The sequence below is a fragment of the Lactuca virosa genome, chromosome 4, assembly GCF_052849685.1.
Source record: "Lactuca virosa cultivar CGN04683 chromosome 4, Lactuca_virosa_CGN04683_v6, whole genome shotgun sequence".
Classification (NCBI taxonomy): domain Eukaryota; kingdom Viridiplantae; phylum Streptophyta; class Magnoliopsida; order Asterales; family Asteraceae; genus Lactuca; species Lactuca virosa.
Window position 1 is genome coordinate 365,149,742 of NC_136429.1, and position 25,234 is coordinate 365,174,975.

The 25,234-nt window shown below is 39.4% G+C and overlaps 1 protein-coding gene and 1 long non-coding RNA gene across 2 annotated transcripts; both read right to left on the bottom strand.

Annotated features, from left to right (window-relative positions):
• Window positions 1-1,716: 1,716 nt before the first annotated feature.
• LOC145108706 (MATE efflux family protein) lies at window positions 1,717-8,624 on the bottom strand. Its single transcript, XM_079045781.1, has 4 exons — window positions 8,543-8,624; window positions 8,363-8,465; window positions 7,395-8,276; window positions 1,717-2,318 (listed from the first exon to the last, which is right to left on the bottom strand). Exons 2-4 carry the CDS (start codon window positions 8,423-8,425, stop codon window positions 1,818-1,820), a joined length of 1,446 nt encoding a protein of 481 aa, XP_078901907.1. The 5' UTR covers window positions 8,426-8,465; window positions 8,543-8,624; the 3' UTR covers window positions 1,717-1,817.
• A 3,986-nt stretch (window positions 8,625-12,610) lies between these two features.
• On the bottom strand, window positions 12,611-14,862 carry LOC145108707 (uncharacterized). Its single transcript, XR_013708503.1, has 2 exons — window positions 12,970-14,862; window positions 12,611-12,877 (listed from the first exon to the last, which is right to left on the bottom strand). It is a non-coding gene; the product is annotated as an uncharacterized LOC145108707 (long non-coding RNA).
• Window positions 14,863-25,234: the final 10,372 nt, after the last annotated feature.

Here is a 25,234-nt window from a genome sequence, read left to right on the forward strand (position 1 = left end):
ATTTTGCCCTTTGTTTCTACGTTTTTAGTTTTTTTATTTATTCAAATACTTTTATAATTAAAAGAAAAATAAAAAAGAATATATATATATATATATATATATATATATCTTTTTCTCTCTCTCTTTCTCTCTCTCTCTCTCTCTCTCCACATTAGAACCTGAAGCTCTCTGCATCTATTCCGAGCATCTAAATCACCACCCTCTACTATTCTTTCCAGAACCACCACCTACAACTACCATCACCCCCTCCTGTCACCACCACCATCAGATTCCACCATTATAAAAGAATAAAAAATTAGAAATCATTTTTGTTTCTTGTTTTATCTTCGTGTAAAAGAAAAGTTGATCAACTATGAATCATCAAATATTAAGCATTGATAACCAAAATCAAATTAGAAATCAACAATCTATCTTTGAGTGTTCATCGATTTTAAAGCACACAAAACATTCAAAATCATATTACAAAAGCACTAATCTATCCAAGAACATTCACAAATCAGTTTTCAAAACTAGATGCAAAAATCTGATGTTAAAGCAAGCCCTAACGCACACGATGCATCACCACCAAGAAACCCTAGCCGCCAGGAACATCCCAGATCTATACAAAAATCATATTTTTCATCCTCTATTTCAAACTTAGTTCCACGAAGCAGAAGGTACTGATTACAAAAGGAGATGAGAAGGTGGAGAAGATGATGAACAATACATGTATAGAGCTGGTACTAATTCTGAAGATCTGAACTGGAGAGTCACACACACCAGAGAAAGCACACACACACACACACAATGTATTGAAGATTTGAACCGGAGGGAAGCCGACATAAAAGACCGATAAAAACCACAACACAAAAACAGGCTTGAAACTTGGATTTTCCGGTGTATCTGAGATCGAAGATGTTGGTTGTACTCAAACCACCGATCTGTTTTTCCCAGCGCTCTGGTCTCGTGGATGGTGGAGCTCGACGGAGATGTTTGGGCTAGGGGAGAGGACCGATGGGTAAGAAAGGAAAAGGGTGGACTTGGGTTTTGAAAAAGATGAAAATGGTGGATTGAGTTCTTGGTATTGTAACAAAAGTTCCCATTTTTTTTTTTTTGAGAGAGAGAGAGAGAGAGAGAGAGAGATTTTCTTTTTTATTTTTCTTTTAATTATAAAAGGATTTGAATAAATAAATAAAACTGAAAAAGTAAAATCAAAGGGCAAAATGGTCATTATCAAAAAATTTAAAGTAAATTGGACCACAGTGGCAAGAAAATGAAAACCTTTGGACCATGAGTGCTAGTCCAAACCTGTTTGGCCCAAAGTGGCAATTTCGATCAAGCCACATGGACCATTCTTGCAATTTTGTCATTTCAATTTATCTATATGAGAACAAAAAATAAAGAAAATGACATGCTTAAACATATGATAAATAACGACATTGTTTTCATTAAACAATGTGGAGAGTAAAATGTCAAGACAAAGTGAAAAAGAAAAAATAAACGATATTCCAAAAATACTTTCATCAAAAGATACTTGTTTTATGTAGTTAAGATAAATATGCACACAAGAAATGCGGGGAAGAGAGTTTGGCAAGGATCATCGCTAAGTACTATTTGATTTCTTCTCAAAATTTAATCGTCTTTATCCAAAAATATATACGATCAAACAAAAACAAAACTATCGATGCCAAATCATCTTAACAAAAAAATTAATAATAATAAATAAAAATAAAAAAATAAAAAAAAATTACGTTGGCCTATTATTAATTATATTGTTTCCAAAACATGATAAATACGTTTATCCGATCATCAAGAATCCTTTTTCACTAACATTAGTGTCAATTAATGACCATCTCTAAAGAAGAAGTAGTATTGGTGAGTCTCTGAGCTCTCAAAGCCTCTCCTTCCCAATCCGTACGAACAACAACTGAATACAAAACTGAAATCGCACATGCAAACTGAGCCGATAAGAGCCCAATCCACAAACCAGTGAAGCCGACCCCAAAGAAAAAGGCTAAGCCTACGGCTACCGGTGTGCCCACAAAGTAAAAAGACCCGAGGTTGATCCGGGCACCAACCGCAGGCCTAGCAGTGCCACGGAGGATCCCACACCCTGTGGTTTGCGGGCAGTTGCCAAGCTCACAAAGGCCCATGATAGGCATCACTGATGAAACAAGTGATGTGAGCATGTGGTCATTGCTGAAAAGGTCACTCCATTTGTCTCTAAAGATGACGGTCCAAATCACATTCATCAAACCAACTACGAATGCACACGATAGTGCCACCATTGCAGCTAGCTTTGCCTTGTTTGGCCTTCCGGCGCCTAGCTCATTGCCCACCTAATTCGTATCAAACAAATTAAATAATTAATATTGTACCACCCACTATTAATACTAAGTAGTATAAAGCGTTTCCCAACAAGCTTTTATATATAGAGTATATGAAGCTTATATCACATTTCATATATATATATATATATATATATATATATATATATATATATATATATATCCAAACTTTTATGAATGATTTTTTTATTACTACAAAATAAATAGCATAAAAATCAACCAATTACACAACATGACAACTATCACAAAATCTTACAATTCCAAAATACACATCAGAAAGTACTTTTTAAACATTTTTTTTCAAAATACACAAAATCTTAAAATTTCATAGAAAACATAATTTTAATATGATAAAATAACACATACTGTCATTATTGTGTAGTATTTATCTGAATTTAAAACATATAGGCATTTATTACTTACTTATAATAATAGTTTTATAAAAACTTTTAAAAATATAAATTTTAAATTTTAAATTTTACAGTTAACATTGAATTATATTTTAAAACTTTCATAAAATGTATGTGCTGTTATATATTTAAGCAAATTAATTTATAACGTTTGTATATATAGAATAAGTTTCATGATGATTCTCTTTATGCAAAGTAAAAGATATAACATGAAGTATTACTATATATCCTTATTAATAATACCAAAATGGTATCATTTTATTAATTCTATAGTAAGATAGAAGGCGTTACAAAGCAAAATCTAAAGCTTCTCAATATCATTTACTCTGAAAAAGACAAAACACTTTTTCTTTTAGTAGCTCCAAACTGAAACCCACCACTATCACAATCTCTAGTAATCATTACTTCATATTTGTAGTTTCTTTTAATAAATGTGGTTCTTTTAAAATATATCCAAAAGTTTATAGTAGTCGGACGTTTTCAATAGTAAATTCGATTTGTTCCATTTAAATAGTGTAATTTTTTTTTTCTTTTTCCGTCACACATAAGTATTTAGTTATTAAACTTTCAAAATGTAAATCATCTATGAAATTTGATAAACTATTTCGATATTGTGGCTCTATATGAAACAATGAAAATCTAATTAATATCAAATACAGGTTTTCTAGGGATAGTACATTCTGTATGATGCTCGAGTATCAACCCACCAGACAGGTTAACTGGGTCAGTATTAATTCATGAAAAGAAACAGGTAATCAAGTAGCTATTGGTACCCTTTGAAAGTAGATAATTAAAATATAAAGTTATATTTAAGAAAATTAAATATTTCCGTTCATTTACTTAGTATAATATTCTATTTTATTTTGACTAAAATGAATAAATAGCTTCTAGCCCATCCGTGGTGTTGCATTCTCTTTCTGAGAAAGAGATAGTTAAGTCCGTGAACATATATAGAACTATATGTTTGCTTAAAAGTAGGGATGAAAAAAAAAAAAAAAAAAAAACCTTTATACCCAATGAGAAACCCGAAACACACACCTATTTGACATGGAAATCCGTGAATAAAAAAGTGGGGATGGGATACCCCTAATCCCCAACCCTGAACCCGGCAGTGGCGAATCTAGAACAAAAAATCACATGGTTCCCAAATTAAGTGAAGCTAATAAAAAAAATCAACAACACTTTTGGGGGTCGGGTCGGATCGGATCGTGTACCTTAAAAAATTGGACCAACCGGTTCAATCGATTAAAACCGATTAGGCGCCACCGATAAAAAAATTTAAAACTGATTGAAATATAACTGAAAAAAACTCGTACGATTTAACGAAAAACTAGTTGATTATTAGTCCATTGATAAAGTGGCGAACGGAAAATAAAAGTCTTTGGCATATGGCTTCTTGCTTATTAGAGCAATTTACTTATTTATTGATATTTTCAGAATCTTGAATAAAAGTGGTTAACCTTTTGTTATCAATCTCATAATTAAAAATAATAAATTGTCCCTAATAACTTATATTTTTCTCCTTTTAAAATAATTTTTTAAGACATTTAAAAAAAAACAAAATCAACGTAGGTCCTCTATTTTTTCTAAGGTAGTTCCTAATTTTTCTACTGTATATATTGGAAATGAAACTGAGAATTTAGGTAGGTCCTAGGACCTACCTATCCCCTTCATAAATACGCCCCTGGAACCCGTCCCCGATATATATATATATATATATATATATATATATATATATATATATAATTTACAATACCTAAAATTAGATGTAAGTAACTCAACTCATTAGTAATTAATTACTTTGTTGAAATTGTATTGTTTATTTATTCTTTAATCTAATTTAACCTCGTATATATAAAAAAAAATTATCCTAGTTTTATCTATTTACCTCAAATATCATTTTAACAATTCTTTTTTACTTGATTTTTCATATATGTATTTAAGTTTGGTAGAAAATTTGTTTATAATTTTTATGTAAAATTCTTCCTTTAGGGATCTCCGATTTCTGTTGGAGGCGGGGGTGGAGATTCATATACACTTGGATTTTGAAAAAAAATTAAAAAAGAAAAAACAAATAAAAGATGATCAATCACAGTTTTTTGATTTTAGAAAAAAAGAATTAAAAATAAATAAATAAAAATGATCGATCAGAACGCTCCTTCCCTTCTCTCTTTCTCTTTCCTATCGCTAACCCAATGGCTTGTTTTTTCTTGGCGCACCCTTAACGCATGCTAGAGTACGGTGTTCATCCATGCTAACAGCTTTGGCTAGAGCCTTTAGCGTGTCCACTCCCCTTAGTCTAAAAGAATCCATGATTGTTGAAACAGGAGATAAGGGTATCAAGGTTGTCGTACTATTTTGTTTGCATGAGACGAAGATGCCATTTTGAGTGCGAGTGAAAGAAGTGAAGTATTAATACAGCGTAAATGTTATGGTTTAGTACACAAATTAAATTAAATTAAATTAAAAAATAGAAAAAACTATATAGTTAATTGAATGAAATGGGAAGAAATGAAGTTATCCCTAATGTCGTTGTCGCCAGATTTTACACACGAAACATCAAAGTTTGTTACATGTTTTTCAGCGGAGCAAAACCCATCGGAGCGTAGCATCTTTGTCAAGAACCATTGTTGTCACTAGTACCTTTTTCAGAAAACCACCTGTTAAAACCCTTCACCATCGGCAGGCATTGCCTTCGTCGGAGAAAGAAATAGAGAGCTGATTACAAAAACGGTGACTTCCAATCTTTAAAACCCTAGTAGCCTAGCGTTGTTACTGCCGCCAGAAAATCCTAACCCTCGAACCCTCCCTCCGAACCGGTAAACCCTAGCTAGAAAACCCTAACCATCCTAGGTTCCAACAGCGTTAGGATTTAACGGTGAAGCTAGCTCAACATTTCACCACCTAGCTCAACATACGTTTAGGGTTTAATAGCTAAGGTAGCTGGCTCGATGAAAATTGCAACTCCGAACAACAAATGGCGTGAAGATGTTAGTGGTTCGGCGGATAGGTGTGGCTTCGACAAACAATGGAGAGAGAGGGGGGGGGGGGGGGGGTGGGTTAGTTATTTTTGTTTACTTTTATAATTTGAAAGATATTAAATTATTAAAAAAAAAAAAGCAAATCGGTATTTTAGGTTCTTTTAAAAGTCCAAAACCACAAAAAGATCATATTTTGCTCTAGCCGTGCAAGTCGATATAAATTGAAAGAAAATTGTTGTATAATTTTGTAAACCACATAAACTATTTTTTATATTCCCTTTTAATAAATAATTAATAAAACTATAAAAATATATTTACACAAATGGTAATAACATCAATATAAACAATAATAATACGAAAAACCGCTCTAATAGAAAATATAAAATCTAGATTATGATGTCATAATAATACCTATAATAAATCTAGGTTATTAAGTCATAAAATTTAGATTATGATCATAATTAAACTAATTAGGAGGTGTCATCTCTCTTTGAGTTGAAGGTTCAAGTCTCGTTATAGACATAGATTAAATTAGGTGTTATGTTAGGAATAATTTAGATTTGTTGTTAAAAAAAACTATATAAACGACAAGTCTATCAAAAATAATTATGTTTTGTATTTTTTAAAAATAATCTTCATCCCTTAAGGGCATCTCCAACCCACCCCCAAACTCCATTTTTTCCCTAATTTCTTCACCATTTTTCTCCAACCCTATATGGAGGAATACTATTCATATCTCCGAAAATAGAGGTGAAGTTTGGTTGCCAATTTTAGTCTCTCTCATTTTTATTTTATACATTTCTAGTTTATTTTATCTACTAATTATAATTTAAATGCAATATTTAATATTTATAATATCATGTTATATACTAATTTATGTTAATTAATCATAAATATAGAGTTTAATTAGTAGAGGGGTGTATTTGACAATATATATAAGTTATAAAAATGGAATATTTTAAGAATATACTTTTTGGGATAAAAAATGAGGTAGAAAATGAAGTAGGGTTGGAGACGAAACACTGTTTACTCCATTTTTCACTCCATTTATGGGGAAAAAAATGGAGATGGGTTGGAGATGGTCTAAGTGGTCTACTTTTAAATTTTCTTTAAAAATTTGGAGTAATAAAAAATATATAATATGTATTATTTCTCATTATCATATAAATTTTTTAAAAAACATGTTTTTCTTATGCCTAAATTACTATTTCAAAAAGTTTAATATCACATTTTTTTCAATTTCAATCAAATGTCTTATTTTAAACCAATATATTGTATATATTTTTCATTTGCTTTTTTTTGGTACACTTTAATAAAATAAATTAAAGTATCTTTCGAAATCCATATTGTTCATTGGATTTCAAATTTATATTAAAGTAAAATTTTTTGGGAGCACGTCCGGTCTGAAATTTCGATCAAAAATATATTTTTAGTCAATTATTATACTTTGAGATAACCCCATTCCCAAGTAGTTCGACATTTTTTAAAAATAATATTTTTTAGTTTTTTTTTAATAAAAATTTAAAATATGATTATTTTTAAGTTACTATCCTCCATACAATATGTTATTTTTTTTTTTTTCTCAGGATCACAGTCACCTAGGTAGAAAATCACAAGACTTGCTCAAAAAGGAAATTTAAGATTGCGTATGAGAGAGAGAGAGAGAGAGAGATTACTCGGGCAGATACACAGCCAGCCAAAGCCATGGGAACAGTGTACATAAGACTAGTTGTCTGGATGAGTATCCCAGTCGCTGCCACTGTCAGTTGCGGATTGGCCAGATAACCAGCAAGAACGGTCACGATCTCATACCACCACCACTCCAAACATATTCCCATACAACTCGGCACAGCCAACCTCAGCAATGGACCCACCCCCGTAATCCCAATCCCATCCGTCCATCTCCATGTCCACCTCCATCTCCCGTACATCCACACGTATCCTGCCATCAGCCCCATCATGTTCAAGTTGGTCACCACCGAAGCCATTGCCACCCCGCTCACACCCAATCCCATCTCCACTACTAGCATGTAGTTCAACGGCACGTGGAACGCCACTGCAATCATACTGCACCACATCATCGGCTTCGTCACCCCCTGTGACCTTAGATAGACCCTTAACGGCTGTAACAGACAGTTTGTTAAGAGGTCTGGTAAAGAATATATACAGTACGTCGCAGCCATTGATGTGATCGCTGCATCCTGCCCCATCCACAGCATGATCGGTTCCAGGTTTACCCATAGTAGGCTGATCGGTATGATCGCCATCAATAGTATGAATATCATCCGGACAAGAGATACAGACAATAGATCCCACTTGTCGCTGCCATTGCTGCCGTACGCCTGGCTGCACACCGGTTCTAGCCCCGATGCTAGTCCGACTAGCACCGAGTACCCCGTGATATTCGTGAAACCTAATGACAGAGAACCGCCGGCTAGCTCCAGGCTGCCCAGCCTCCCTAGGAACAGCACGGACACAACTGCTCGAAGATAAACCAGGCAGTTCATCGCCGTGATTGGGATAACCATAGACAGAAGTTGCTTCACTTCCTCCATCATCTATATGTATATATATATTACATCATCTACTCTGTAAAATATAAAATCCTAAAACAAAACAATCCAACGATAGAGTTGAGACTAACCTCTGATGGGGTAAACGCTTTGTTGTTATTGTATTGTGAATCGGAACTCTTCATTAGTTCCATGATAAGTTATTCAAACGATTGAATCAGCCGATTTGGGCCTCTGCAGAAACATAAACAGTAAGAATGATGATATTAATGGGAAGACGAACAGAGTGGCAGAGATGAGCAGGAAGCAACCTGGCAGGCAGAGGAGATGGGATCGAATGTGGAGAATAGAAAAGATTTTGGAGAGGAGTGAAACGGAGGTCATATTTCAGTGGGTAGTCTTGTATAGATATACAATATTTGGAAATATTATATACGCATAAATGCGGGAATTTTGTCAAATATTATATGTTCTTTTGTCTTTTAGTCAATATTCTTATTTATTTATTATAAAACATATTAACTTTTTGTAGGAATTGTTTTCCAACTATTATTTTTATTTTCTTCCGCTTATTTTTATTTGATGTTTATTTTATTAATTTACATAATAAATAATATTTGATATTCATTATAGAAATCATCAATATAAGACAACATGAAAATAATTTTATTACATAAATTAATAAAACAAATGATTATAAATTTTTTTGGAACCGGCAAATATATTATAAAAGTTGTCATCGCCTAACAAGTGGCTAGACGAGGCTAGAAAAGTAACAGTTACAATATTCGAGGATTACATACAAACCAAAGGGTTAACACACCAATCTACCCATTTATAATAACACTTTTCTCTCCTATGTTTCACCCAATTATATACGGTAGATCTCACATTATCTGCCACTTTTGTTGGGGATGTGCGGATTCTTTTGAACACCATTTCACAACGGGCCTTCCAAATTTGCCATAAGGTACCATAGCATATAAGGATCAGATTTTTCCTACTTTTTTTGCAATTTCCCCACTTGCCTATATATGTGATCAGCTCACCAATACTTGCAAATTCCCGGGTCTGAATCTTACACCCCCTGAAAATCCAATTACATACCTCAGTCGAGAAGAAGCAGTTTAAGAGGATGTGTTCCACCTCCTCGTTTCCATTCGAGCATAGACAACAACTCACAGATGAAATTTGTACCCCCTCCCCATGAGCGCGCATGCGGTAGGAATTCTCCCGATGTTTGCTCTTCATATGAAGCACAAGACTTTGATTGGGACTTCATGTATCCAGTCTATTAGTGCTTCCCCATCCACTAGTGTTACATGGTCTATTTTTTTCCTTAATATCTCCACATAATATTTTCTATCTTCTGACATTCTACATCTCCATTGATCAGGCGTTGATGAAGGTTGAAACAGATTTAATTTAACAGTAAGCTCATTCACTTCTCTTCTCAATTCCTCTGTTATCAATGGAGCCCACCATTCCCAGAGTAGCACACCATCTTTCACCCTGTCCATAACTTTACATCTCTTTTTTTTCTCTAATTGATATAGATTAGGAAATTCGTTCTTGAGACTGTCGTTCCCACACCACTCGTCCATCCAGAACATTGTATCATCGCCCTTTCCTACCTTTTTATGGAATACCTCATTAATCTTGATGCCTAATTTTTCCAATTCCTTTTTTTCCCCTGCAACATTGTTCCAGACCCCGGGGATTGATTTCTTTGAGAGATCATTTGCGTTCCTAATTTTGAGATTATGTAGACCTTTGACTACCCGACACCATAGTATCGAGTCGTATGTTCTTAACTTCCACCACTACTTGAGAATTAAGGATAGGTTGAATGCCCTCAACGATCCCAATCCTAATCCTCCATCCTCCTTGGATGCCACTACCTTGTCCCAAGCAACCCAACAAATTTTATTTTTGTTTTCTAATCCTCCCCATAAGAACCTACGTCTTATTTTTTCTATCGTTTTAATGACCCCAACCGGTGCTACAAATAACGAGAAGTAGTACGAGGGTAAACTACTCAGTACCGACTTTGTGAGCGTTAGTCTGCCTCCAAAGGATAGGGTGTTACTTTTCCATGCAGACAGTTTTGCTTGTACCTTTCCAATTATGGGTTTCCAGTGCTTCATCAAGTTCATATTAGCGCCCACCGGTACCCCGAGGTATGTGTACGGTAACGTTGCGGGTTCACAGCCCAAAGGTGTTGCCCACCTGGTAATCTTCTGCATATCAACTCCTATACCAAACACCTTTGACTTAGTAAAGTTCACTTTGAGACCAGATGTTACATGGAAGCACCGTAATATCCTTGCTAAGTTTTTAATATTATCTTTCCTCCATTCACCGATAAACAGCGCGTCGTCAGCGTAGAACAAATGAGATACCTGGGACCCGATATTTGGCACTTTGATGCCATGGAAGATGCCTCTGTCACAGGCTGTTTTCATAGCGATGTTCAATCCTTCCATAGCAATTATAAAAAGAAAAGGTAAGAGAGGGTCCCCTTGTCTCACCCCTTTGCACATTTCGAATTCATCTGTGGGTGTACCCTTTACAAGTACTGATGCCCTTGCCGACCTTAAGCATCCGCTGATCCACAGTCGCCATTTGTCCCCATACCCCATCTGTACCAGTATGGAGTCAAGATATTCCCAATTGACAGAGTCAAAGGCTTTTTCAAAATCAACTTTGAAAAGCAGGACTTTCTTTTTGATTGATTTTGCCCATGAGCATATCTCATTAACGATCAAGGGGCCATCTAATATATTTCTCCCATCCACATATGCGGATTGTACCTCGTCAATATTCATACCAATCACCTTTTTTAGCCTGATTAGCATCTTTACCACTATTTTATATAAGCATCCAATGAGACTAATGGGACGATAGTCTTCAAGCTTAAGCGAGTCTTTAATTTTGGGACCAAAGTAATAAACGAGGAGTTACATCCTCGTTCCAGTCTTCCATATTTCTCGAAATGTTGTACACATCTTATGACATCACTGTGTATCAGATCCCAATATTTCTTAATGAATTTGAACGTGAAGCCATCCGGCCCTGGTGCCTTTTCATTCCCACATGCCCATACCGCCTCTTTTATTTCTTCCGCTGTAAAAGGACGCTCTAAACTCGTATTGGTGGCTGAGTCTATACGTTTAAAGTTAGGATTGATGAACTTCGGTCTCGATGGCCATCTCTCTTGAAACTTCTTTTTGAAAAAATTAAATGCTTCGTTTTTAATTGTCTCCGCATTTGTGTTCCATTCTCCATTGATTATCAATCCGTTGATGCGGTTTTTGGATATCTTACAGTTGACATATCCATGAAAGAATCTTGAGTTCTCATCTCCATCTACTATCCACTTCAATCTTGCCTTTTGTTTTAAGTCCAAAACTGCCATTTTCTCCATTTCAATCATCTTTTGATAGCACATTCTCCTTGCATCTATTTCCTGACTATTCAATGCTCGGTGCTCTGCCACTAGGTCTAGTTCTCTAACTTTGTGCTTAATTTGTTGGAGCTCCATCATCTCCTTTGGATAATCCTTGCCCCTCCATTTCTTCAGTTCTGCCTTCAAGAATCTTAGGTACCGTTTGATAGTTGCTGGCTGAAAAAGTGCTGACTGAGAAAGGTCTGTCTGAGTAAGAAATTCTGACTGAGTAAGAAACCATGTTGTTTGATTGTAAATCTGACTAATGAGTTGACTGATGAAAAATGACCATTTTACCCTATTGCTTTATACGAGGATGGACAAAGTGGTTAAAGAATTATAAAAACATACTAGTATTTGTTATACAAATATTAGCTCACACTCGTTCCAAATCAACATCCTAAAACATAAATATCCAACACATTGAAATCATCACAAAGGTATAAAGTTTTTTTGAAAGAGAAAAAAACTTGTTTGAATCATCACAAATGTATTCAACAGATGATATCTTGGAAAAAAACTTGTTTAAATCATCACAAATGTATTTAACAGATGAATCATCACCTCTACAACCACCCTTCTCTATTCCCACAAACCATCTACGCCACTATCACGCATCTTGAACCTCCACCATAACCCCATCCATCCATAAAACCTCCACCTTACCCCCACCATTCCACCCTTTTCTCCATATCAATCAACAAGTTCACCAACCTTCGTCTCCATTAACACGTGATATGTATGTATGTGTGTATGAGCAAAAATCACCAGCCTTCAGGTATCAAAATCAAGATTAACATGAAACATTTAAGAGGAAAAATCAATTGCAACCAGTTTCATACCAACATTCTCAATAGGGTCCTCTAACTGAATCTAAATAAAGCAATTATTAGTAGTGGAATGAATCTCATTGAGGCAAATCAACACACACTTGGAAGATAACTCTATTGGAGTCCATTTACATAAACACTATATAACCATTTGTAACCAGTTTAAACTACTTACGTAGGGATGCATAGTTCATTAATGTTTATAAACATTTTACAGATTTTTGGAGAGGAACCAACAGATGAACCCAATTGTTAAATAACAGAAAAAACAAAAATTATGGAAGAAAATACTTGTTCTGCAACACTACATTCCTACTTCTTGGACCCAAAGTAACTCCAATCAGCTCTGCCACCATGTTTACGCCTGCCTACACCAAAACCCCACAAAATTCATTACACATCGAAAATGTAGATGGTAGAAATATTGCAATTTGGCAACAATCGGATCCCAATTTCATACCTGATGAGAAGAGGCACTCGATGGAGGCGTTATTGTGGAGGAGATCGTCGGTCGATGAATATTACATAAATCGTCAATACTGTCGGTTGATGCGTGACTATGGAGGCTCTATAAGATTCGATGGAGAAGAATGATGATGGACCGATGAAGGCGTTGAGAAACAGTAGGGAAAGGGTAATGATGGAAATGTATCCTTTTTTCTCAGTCAGATATTTTACATCTTCTATCTGAATCGGACTTTTCTTACTGAATCAGATGCCAATAGTTGGATTACCAAACACGTTTTTGCTGACCGAGTCAGCCAAAATCGTCTGACCGGACTCGGTCAGACGTATATCAAACACTGCCTTAGTTTCACAGCCAGGTATGCATCAGGCGATCCATACCCTCTAAATTTTTCCCATGCATTTTTTATAATCTCATCGAAGCCATCACAGTGCATCCAAGAATTGACGAAGCGAAACGGGGTTTTCCCAAAATCAGATAATGTGGTTTGAAGGATAATTGGGCAGTGATCTGAGACCTCTCTAGGCAATGCAGTGGATGAAACTGATGGAAATAGGTTGAGAAAGTTGGAGCATACCAAGAAGCGATCAAGTTTGCTGAGTTTTACATCCACCTGAAAAAAATAGGTGTATCTTTGACCACCTAATCTTATATCATGTAAGCTCGCCTGTTCGATAAATTGATTGAACCAGCATGCCTCAGAAGCACTAAACTGTGAGTTATATCTTTCCTCTTTCCTTCTTACCGTGTTAAAATCACCAAATATTACCCATGTTCCAACTTTTTCTCTTTTGATCATTTTTAAATCCTCCCACAGTTTCTTCTTTTCTTGTGGTGTATGCGGCCCATATACATTCGCAAAAATCATAGCTCCATTGATTCCATTCCATCTTCCTATAGTTATAAGAAAATGACGTGTTTTGATTACCTCTTCAACATTATATACATAGGTGTCCCATATACTTAGTAGTCCTCCCGATCTCCCTGATGAAGGTGTGGCAGTGAAACCAAATTCACTGTGATCCCAGCAGCCTTCAACATCTATGTTATTCACGTCTGTTAATTGCGTTTCCTGGATCCCCAAATACGAAGGGCGATGTTTCACCTTGAGTCGCTTTACCCATGCTACCTTGTAGTCTTCGCTTATGCCTCTCACATTCAAGCTCAAACAATTCATTGGCCACCATTCATCTCTCCGCATTTTCCCATTACTTCCTGTAGAACTGGGTTACCTGACTCGATTTCAAATCCCAGTTCCTGATCAATTTCTGCTGTTTTTCCCGCTTCAAGGGATGAGGAGGGACATTCGCTATTTGAGGGTTCACTTCCTTGTCCATCGGCTACCCTTTTAAGGTCTAGAGAAGGAGAATCAGGGGTGGAGATGGAGCTTCCAATCAGTTGTCGAGTATTCAGATTGAACAGATGTGCATCCTGAATTTCATCGAACAAGCTTGCCATTGGGGTAATGTTGTTTATTGGGAATATGGGCTCAGTGCTCTCCATTCTTTTCCTTTTGCCAAGCGATCCAACTACACCTTGGGTTTGGGCTTCAGATAATACAGGGGAAGGGAATGGCCCAAAACATCCCATATGTAGTCCATTAACCATTCTATTGGTATTAGAAATTGGGGAGACGGGTAGAGTCTGGTTGACCCCACCGCATTCAATGGAGTTCATTGTGGGAGGGATATTACCGTTATCAGTTATTGTTTTGGAATTCCCATTAGTCTCTTCGTTTGTCTTCCTTGGAATATCATCCCCGTGATTATGTTCCCTATGCGACTCTTCCTCTCCCGAGTTGACTTCTGTACGCGCCGGTGGTGCTTCCGGCACCGTTGATTCTTCCGGTGTCAACTCCGAATTTGTTTGCATTCCATCATCCCGGTTGGTTTCCTGCATGCTTTTCGTACCTTCCTTTTCAACGATTTCACCTTCTTCTCTTTCATACCCGTCGTCAGCCATCCAAGTGTTTGAGACACCATCATTAGATATTAACAATATTGCATTAAATCAGTTTGCAGCATAAATTAATAAAAAAAAAATAAGAAAATACGATTGCATAAATAATTTGTGAAATTCCATTATGTATATTTTGTTTTTATCATTTTGTTTTCTTTAAATCCATTTTAATTTGATATATTTTATTTTTTTATTGTTTTTTTTTTGTCATTTATTATTATTGTTAATTTTTTTTAAATAATTGATTTGATCTGATATATTTTTTAACTTTAACTTTATATTTTTCTTTTTCGTTCGGACTATCATTGTGTTATTTCTTTCGTCCGGACCGAACTATCATTGTCTTAGAAAAATTTATGAACAATTTTATATGTATGTTTGTGTGAGTTGTATTTAATGTCTACGAAAATCGTAACAAAATAATAACAATAGATAATCCGAACCAAAAAAATAACACCTGGATAGAGTAAATGAAAAAAATAACATAAGGATAGTCTTAAAAGAAAAAAACACATGGATAGGCGGAAAAAAAAACACAGAGATAATCGAAACAAAAAATAACACATCGATAGTCTAAACGAAAAAATAATATATGAATAGTCTTAACAGAAAAATAACAGAAAAATAATATATGAACAGAAAAATAACACATACATAATCGGGACGGAAAAATCACACAAGGATAGTCAGAACGAAAAAAATAACATGAGTATAGTCCGAACGAAAAAATAATATATGAATAGTCCGAACAAAAAAATAACACAATGATAGTTTGAATAAAAAAATAACTTGAAAATAGTCCAAATGAACAAAAAAATATTTTTAATGTGAATAATAATAATAATATGCATTTATTATAAATATTAAAAACAAAAATAACGAAAAAAACAACAAAACAAAACAAGTAAAAAACAAAAAAAAAATTTAACAAAATGACCAAAAAGAGGAGTAGAAGGGGTACACACAAAATAAAACCCAAATATGAATTTCACCTTGTACGACACATAAAGAATGGCATGCTAAAACTTACACTAGGTTTCAACAAAATGTCATGATTATGTGATACATGACATCAAGTATTAAAATTTAACTAAAAGACATCTTCACGCATGTTAACAAATATGCAATATTGGAGTGCACGGAGTTGATACAGACTGGAAGCGGTTTCAGGTTGATGTCAACAATACAGATTGGAAGCAGTTTGAGGCTGGTATCGTCAGCGCCACGGATCTGCCACCATGTGGTACTGCAAAATTATGGGTTGGACAGTTTGGAAAAGCTGCTCCTACCACCTTTCTTCTCTCTTTTGATTGTTGTTTAACTGTTAGAAATTTCAAATATACTTAAGCTACTTTAAATCATTTGAAATCTCTCTAATTTCATTCAAGCCTCTTAAATTGCTTTCCAACCCTCTCTAATTCTATTCCAACTTTATCTAATTCTATGGATTCACGGTCTAATGACCTTACGGTCATGGAGTTCACGGTCTAATGACCTTACGGTCATAAGGTTTACGGTTCATGGGTTTACGGTTCCATGGGTTTACGGCCCATGAATATACGGTTATTGAAGGGTGTACGGTCTAAGGAGATACACTAGACCGTAAACTCATCAATCTTGCACAAGTGATGGTTTTCAAGGGTTTCATTCAAAGGTGTCAGATTCTAGGGACCATGCTTAGCCTTAGGAAGGGTAAAGGCTATAAGAACACCCTTTATAAGGGTTTACGGTCTATGAAGATTCATAGGACCGTAAACTCTTTTGTTCAAGCAAAGAGTGATGATCTTAAGTCCAAAATGAAGGATTTTAACTCGATTCATGAAGGGGAAGATGATACTTACGGTTTTTGAAGGCAAAGAAGGTGTTTTCGGTCCAAAACACAACCGTGTTCTTGAGGATTCTCGATGAAGATAGAGAGAGAGTAGAGAGAGAAAGCCTTTGAAGTGTTTAGAGTGAAAAGAATGGCTGAAATGATCAACCATTATATATAGGGAGGAGTTTACGGTTACTCTGACCGTAAACTCAAGGTCTCGACCGTAAACTCCTTTTTGAGGAGGTTTACGGTTGCTAGGTAGTTTAGAACTTAAACTGACACTTCCAAATACTAATTCCTTTGATTCACTAGAGTTAGGATACTCAAAACAGGTTCCAAAACAGTGATAACTCGGAGCAAAATGAGTCTAACACTGATAAATTTGAATGTTTACACAAGTTAGAAATTTCGGGTTGTCACACATGGTTACCATCCCATCTTTAATTTTTGATTTCCAGTTTTTTGAATATTTTCCAAAAATACTTCTTCTAATCGTTCTTTCATTTTCCTTCCGTTTATTCCTACTTCATCTTCTCTTATACTCTTTCATCGTTTTTGCAATGGATGATTCCACAAACCATGGTTTCTTCCGCCGGCGTGGTTCCTACACCAGAGTACTTCAATGTTCTTCATGAGAAGTACGGTTTTCAGCCGGAGGACGACGTGGTGATTCCTATTGATGGAGATTCGTTCTTAGACCCTCTTCATGGAAAATTTGGTATCTTTTTCAATACCTTGGAGGTCAGCTATTGCCTCCCCACTTCTGATTTTCTCGATGAAGTACTCCGCAAGAATGGGGTAAACATCTACGAACTGACTCCAAATGTTGTGACAAGGATTGCAGCGTTCGAGATGCTTTGTCATTCCTAAGGGTTTCTTATGGACATTTGGGTGTTCCATAATTATTTCAGGTTCCCTTCCTCAAATGAAACATACACATTTTATACCTGGAAGAACAATCGTGTCCTTGTTTATGAGGGAAAAGTTAGCCCTAAGAATTAGCAAAGTCACTGGTTCTGGTTGTCGCTCTCGCGTCGGAGGTCCCTACTACTGTACCGACTCAACTTCTGACAGTGCTCCCAAATTCCTTCCTCATAACCAAGATGTTTTTTGTATTTTGGATAACCTTACTGTCATTCGCGATGAGTTCCTTGAATATATTCTTGTTGGGCTGGGATGAGCACTAAATGGCGTCGTTGTCGTAAAATGTCGGAGTTTTATGTTGTTAACAATGGTAAGCCTTCTTTACTGTTTCATTTTCTCTTTTTCTCCCCTCCCCCTTTGTAACAACCATAAAAATCGTGCCAAATTTAAACTTTTAAAACATTTCCAAAATCAGTTGATTATTACAAAACTTGTTTTCAAAATATCCAATGTTAGAGTTTCCCAGAACCAAATCATAAAAATCATAGGAGGTGTACGATCACGCCTTCGCCCTCCCGCGATCGTCAGAAGTACCTGAAACAAAATCAACAGCTGTAAGCCCGAAGCTTAGTGAGTTCCCCCAAAATACCAACGCCATACAACTATAACCATATCATATAACAAACACAACATGCATAATGAGCCATCAGTCTGACTGGACCGCCTCGCAAGCCATCAGTCTATCTGGACCGCTTTCCGAGCCATTGACATGTCTGGACCGCCGTCTCGGGGTCTTCAGCCTATCCGGACCGCTCGTCAGGCTTTCGACCTGACTAGTATGCCCTAACCGGGCCTGCAGTCTATCCGGTCCGCCCTGGGTGTCTTGGCCTACAACACAAAGCAGGACCTGCCTCAACCCAATCTGAATCCCAAGAAACATGTGCACATAATATCATACGCTAGCATGCAATAACATATAGTCATACAGATCTAAAAGATCACTAACATGGTAACCATCCTATGACCAGGATACCAATCTAACTGATCAATAACATAGCAACCATCCTATAACCAGGATACCGATCTAACCGATCTCTAACATAGCAACCATCCTATAACCAGGATATCAATCTAACTATTTACTAGCATAGCAACCATCGTAAAACCAAGATGAAATCTAATAGATCAATAACATAGCAACCATCCTAAAACCAGGATGAAAATCATAAAGGGCCGGCCTTGGTGCCGTAGAACCTGTTGATATAGTGAGGAGAACTCACCTCACAAGTGGCTCGAATCGGTAAAGTCAACTCAACCAAGTGCAGCTCCGAATCCAACACCTACAACCACCGGTGACTCCCTTCCACAAATTCCCAAATTACCAAAATACCCCCCAGAGGTCAAACTGGTCAACCTTTGGTCCAAGTCAAAGTCAACGGTAAAAGTCAACAGTCCATGTTGACCCAACTCGTCGAGTGCAGCTAGCAACTCGTCAAGTTCCTTAAGAGTTCAGAAGGTCATAAAACCCTCACTGACTCGCCGAGTTTCCGACCAACTCGTCGAGTCCATGCGTGTCTAGAAGTCGGGGAAAACCCTAACTGACTCGTTGAGTCCTCTTACTGACTCGCCGAGTCCATGCAGAAACCTAACAACGGCAAAACCCTTCCCAACTCGTCGAGTCGGCTTATCCGACTCGTCGAGTTCATACAATCCATTTCTTTTCCAGATGATTTTGAGCCTCTCCAAAGCGCCAAATGGTAGATCTAGCCTCCTAGGGCCTAGTTATCACGTAAAGTTGCAAACTTTACGTGCATGCAAGGTCTTAAGAGTCAAAACTAGGCTAAAGAAGAAGCTTAAGGCAAAGAAAAGGCCATAGCTTGGCAAAGACTGAAACTTTATGACCATAAGGGGCTAAAGGGGTCCAGATATGAAGTTGCAACCTCAGATCTTGCCCCAAATCCAGAAATACCACCATAATACCCTAAAAAGGGTTCTAAACCATGAGTGAAGAGATCTAGTTAATGGAGAGCCAAGGTAACGACTTTTTACCTTCAATATGATACTAAGATGGAATAGAGTTCAAATCTACAGCTTCTCCTTGTTCCAAGCTTCTTGAACTTCAAGTCCTTCTCACCAAGATCCACCTTCCAAGCTTGAATCACACAAATATGGAGAGTAAACACGAATTAGGGTTTTTGAGCTCAAAGGGGGCTGTAAGGGAGGCCAAGGGAGGCTAATGACCCTTTAAATAGGGTGCAATACCCTGGAAATTAGGGTTTTATCCACCAACTCCAACTCGTCGAGTCGTATGCTTCGACTCATTGAGTTGGTCACTTAGAACACGCGGCTGATTTCGTTCCTACTCGACGAGTCAGGGCATCCGACTCGTCGAGTAGACCCTTTAAAATGGAAATAAAGCTGTAAAATTTATACCTGAGAGTCGAGGTGTTAAAATTCTCTCCCACTTGAACTAGACTTCGTCCTCAAAGTCTGCTGCAGTGAACAACTCCGGGTAATGCTCCCGCATCTCAGCCTCCGGCTCCCAAGTCCACTCAGATCCCCTCCAGTGCTCCTATTGTACCTTTACCAAAGGTACCTCCTTGTTCCGTAGCATCTTCACTTTCCTCTCCAAGACAGCCACCGGCCTCTCCACGTAGTTCAGACGCTCATCGACCTGAATATCATCTAGTGATACTACTGCCCCCTCGTCCATAACGCACTTCCATAACTGTGAAACATGGAAAGTACTATGGATCTGACTAAGCTCCTCTGGTAGCTCTAGTCTATAGGCCACCTTGCAAACCCTGGAAATGATCCTGAACGGTCCACTGTATCGAGGACCCAATTTCCCCCTCTTCCTGAAGCGGATCACACCCTTCCAGGGTGAGACCTTCATGAGTACCATGTCACCGAACTGAAACTCCAACTCAGATCGACGCCAGTAGGCATAGCTCTTCTACCGACTCTGTGCGGTCTGCAGCCGCTGCCTAATCTGCTAAATCATCTCGGTAGTCTGTAGGACTACCTTGGTCCGACCCATCACCCTGTGACCTACCTCGCCCCAACAGACTGGGGTGCGACATCTCCGTCCATACAACAGCTCATAAGGTGGAGCACCAATGTTGGAGTGAAAGTTGTTGTTGTAGGAGAACTCTGCAAGGGGTAGGTAGGAGTCCCAACTCCCGTCGAAGTCAATAACACAGGCTCTCAACATTTCCTCAAGAGTCTGGATAGTCCGTTCACTCTGGCCGTCCGTCTGCGGATGATAGGCTGTACTGAAGTGCAGTCGTGTGCCCAGTTCCTCGTGGAACTTCTGCCAAAATCGGGAGGTAAACCGAACATCACGGTCTTAGATGACAGAGACCGGAACCCCATGACGAGCGACAATCTCGCGTATATACACATCGGCCAACTTCTCGGCCGATGAGCTCTCCCGAATGGGCAGAAAATGAGCAATCTTGGTCAATCGATCCACGATGACCTAAAATAGTGTCGAACCCCTTCGTCGTTCTCGGCAGCTTGGTGATGAAGACCATCGTGATATGCTCCCATTTGCACATGGGAATCTCCAGAGGCTACAGCTTGCCATGCGGCCTCCTGTGCTCGGCCTTGACCATCCTGCAGGTCAAGCACCTCTAAACATACCAAGCGATTTCTCGCTTCATGCACGGCCACCAGTAACTCAATCGCAAGTCCTGGTACATCTTGGTGGCCCCCGTGTGAATAGAGAAGCGAGACTTATGAGCCTCCTCCAATATAGTCTGTCTGACCCCACTAGACATCGGAACCCAGACCCGACCGCAACGGGTCAATAATCCCCGACTATCCTGAACAAATCAGGTGTTCTCACCCCTAATTCTCTCCAACTTCCAATTTTCCTAACGCATACCCTCTGACTGGGCTTCCCTGATCAAGCCCACAAGTGGAGAATCCACTGAAATCCTCATACATGTCACTAGAGTGGATGATCCAGCTGACTTGCGGCTCAGAGCATCCGCTACCACGTTCGCTTTACCTGGGTGGTAAAGGATCTCACAGTCGTAGTCCTCGACTACGTCCAACCACCTACGATGTCTCATGTTCAGGTTCGGCTGATCCATGATGTGTCTCAAGCTCTTGTGGTCTATGTAGATGGTTCATCAGACTCAATAGAGGTAATGTCTCAAAATCTTGAGAGAAAATACCACCGCTCCCAACTCCAGATCATGAGTAGGGTATCTCGTCTCGTGCGACTTCAACTGTCGCGATGCATAGGCTATCACCTGTCCTCTTTGCATGAGGACTGCTCACAGTCCCATAATGGATGCATCACAGAACACCACAAAATCCTCAACTCCCTCCGGAAGAGTCAAGACTGGAGCCTCGCATAGTCGCTGTCTGAGGGTCTCAAACACCCTCTGCTGCTCGGGGCCCCACCGGAAATCCACCCCTTCCTCGTCAGACGAGTGAGAGGTACTGAAATCTTGGAGAAATCATGTATGAATCTCCGGTAGTACCATGCCAATCCCAAAAAGCTCCTGATGTCTAAGGGAGATTTCGGAATCTCCTACTGCATAACCGCCTCGATTTTGGCCGAGTCGACCAAAATCCCCTCCTGGTTAATGAGGTGTCCCAGGAACTGGACCTCTCGTAACCAAAACTCACACTTTGAGAACTTGGCATAAAGTCGTTCTCGCCTTAGAAGTCCCAATAACTCCCGCAGATGCTCCTCATGCTGCTCTCGGGTCTTGGAATACACCAAGATATCGTCTATGAACACTATGACCGAGCGATCGAGCATCGGTCGGCATACCCGATTCATCAGGTCCATGAATACTGTTGGCGCGTTGGTGAGCCCGAACGGCATCACCACGAACTCGTAATGTCCATAACGTGTCTGGAATGTAGTCTTCTCCACGTCCTCCTCCCTGACCCTAAACTGATGGTACCCGGACCTCAGGCCTATCTTGGAGAACCAAGATGCTCCCTACAACTGATCGAAAAGATCATCTATCCTCGGGAGTGGATAACAGTTTTTCACCGTTAACTTGTTCAACTCCCGGTAATCAGTGCACATCCGATGTGAACCATCCTTCTTCCTGATGAAGAGTATCATCGCTCCCCACGGGGAACTGCTCGGACGAATGAACTGCTTGCCCATTAGTTCCTTCAGCTGTCATGACAGCTCCTGCATCTCTGGTGGTGCCAACCGGTACAGCGCCTTGGCGATAAGGGCCGCACCCGACACTAGGTCGATCCTAAACTCAAGCTGCCTCTCCGGAGGCACTCCCGGTAACTCCTCCGGAAACACGTCAGCAAACTGTCTGACCACTGGAACCTCTAATACTGAAACCTGATCCCTGACCCACGTATCCACCACATACACTAAATAACCCTCACACCCATGCTGAATGTACTGCCGATCCCTGGCAGCCGAGCAAAACCCTTATCCCACTCTGGTGCCCTCGCCATAAACAATCAGTTTCACCCCACTTGGGGTTCGAACTACTACCCGCTGACCCTCGCAGTCGATCATGGCATCGAAGCGACTAAGCCAATCCATACCCACGATCACACAAACATCCCCCATGGGAATCGGGATCAGGTCTATTGGGAAAGACACTCCGAAGATCTCCAATACGCAACCCCGATAGACCGAAGAAGCGGAAATCCCGTGTTTGTTGGCGATAGAGACTCGCAACGGACACTCTTGCTCTCCTACTGGCAAACCGAACTCCCTACTAATTAAATGTCTGAGAGACAAACGACCGACTCGCCCCCAAGTCGAATAATACCAAAGCAGGTAAGGAGTTCACTAAAAATGTACCTAATCACAGGTACAAACATATAAGCATAAAACATATATAATTAGTAAGATAAGGGATAAAAACATACCAACAACCACGTCTAGTGCTTCTCTGGCCTCCTCTCTGTAAGCTGGAAGGCGCGTCCCTGGGCCCTAGGGGGCACTGCTCGACCCTGACCCCCGTCAGTAATCCTCAGTGTATCCGGCACTGGAGCCTGCACCGGCTTGGCCGCGAGCTGTGGGCAGTTGGTCTTCACGTGACTAACCTGATGACAATGGTAGCAGATCCTCATATCCTGAACTGGGGCTGTCTGGCGACAGTCCCGCGTAAAGTGCCCCTCCTTGCCACATTTGCGGCATGCGTTACCTGATCTGCAAGCCCCCGAGTGCCCCCTCCCGCACTTGCCACAAGTGCGGCCCTACTGTCCCCCTGATCTGGAATCAGTGGTCTTAGACCACTTTTGCGCCAGCTGTCTCTGTATCGGGGCCTGCCGCTGCTTCCTCAGCTGCAGCTCAATCTCCAACTCACGCCGCCTAGCGGCCTCCTGTAGATCCAAAAGCGTATCACAACGCTGGTTCGCTACAAACTGCCGAGTATCAGTCTTGAGCATGCTCAGATAACGAGTCATCTGAGCCTGCTCAGAAGCAAACTCCGGGCAAAACCTCGCCCTCTCCGTGAACAGGCGGGTGATCTCTGTCACCGTCTCACCATCCTGTCTCAGATCCAGAAATTCCTGAGCCAACCGTTCCCGCTCAACTCGTGGAATGTAGCGAGCGCGGAACATATCCTTTAACTGCTCCCAAGTAACAGCAGCTCTCTGATCATCCGAATACGACCCAGTCACCAACCTCCACTAGTCATTTGCCCCAGTCCTCAGCAGGTTCAGGGCACACCTGACCTTCTGGTCAGCAGGACATGAACACATGAAGAAACACCCCTCCACGTCAGACAGCCATCTAATGGATTTGATGGGATCCTGAGTCCCATCAAAAGTAGGGGGCTTCGTGTTGTCGAAGTCTCGATACTGAAAAGCCCGACCGGCTCCCAACCTTGTTGCCGATACAACTGCTTTGGCTGCTGCGACAGCCGCCTCAGTGAGGGCTGCATATCGATCATCGAAATACTTCACCATATCGGTCTTGATAGACCCAAACATCTCTGACAACTGAGCCCAGAATATAGCAACAACCTCATCATGCAGGATCTCCCGAATCCTGTCGTCCATCTCGTCTGGCCTCATCTGGCCGATAGTCTCGGGCGCTGTCGTCGCCTCCTGTCCGCCCTCTCCTGATCCTAACCCGGATCCAGTCACAAATCGTCGTGTAACCACCATGCTGAAAATATACCAAAAAGGTATCAGATATTCCACATAAGAATCCGGGAACCAACTCCCAACAAAACCTAGGGGTTGTGACTTCGTTTCTACGGGTATGGGTCCTGTGCTTTCAGTAGTACGGGCCTATACTACCTTCCACACCTACCCATATTTGTCTCAAGTATCATCACAATGCCCTAAAACTATACATAAGCATGGCATGCGCTCAGTCCTCACTCCTAGAGGAAGGCTAAATATCTCGTAACCGGCGGACTCATCCAAACAACCCATCCATGAAACTTCCACCAACTCTGCAGCACTAGTGTATGCTAGCCATACATAACGTTGGACCCTATAGACATTCGAATACTCTGTCCTACTCTAAGCCCACAACCAGACAAGGAACATGAAATAAAGCTAAACCAAATATTCTCAGGCTATAAGATCTTAATTATGTACAGCCGTGATGCATAGACTAAGCAACTACAGTAATGATGTCAATTTAATAAAGGAAAAACCCTA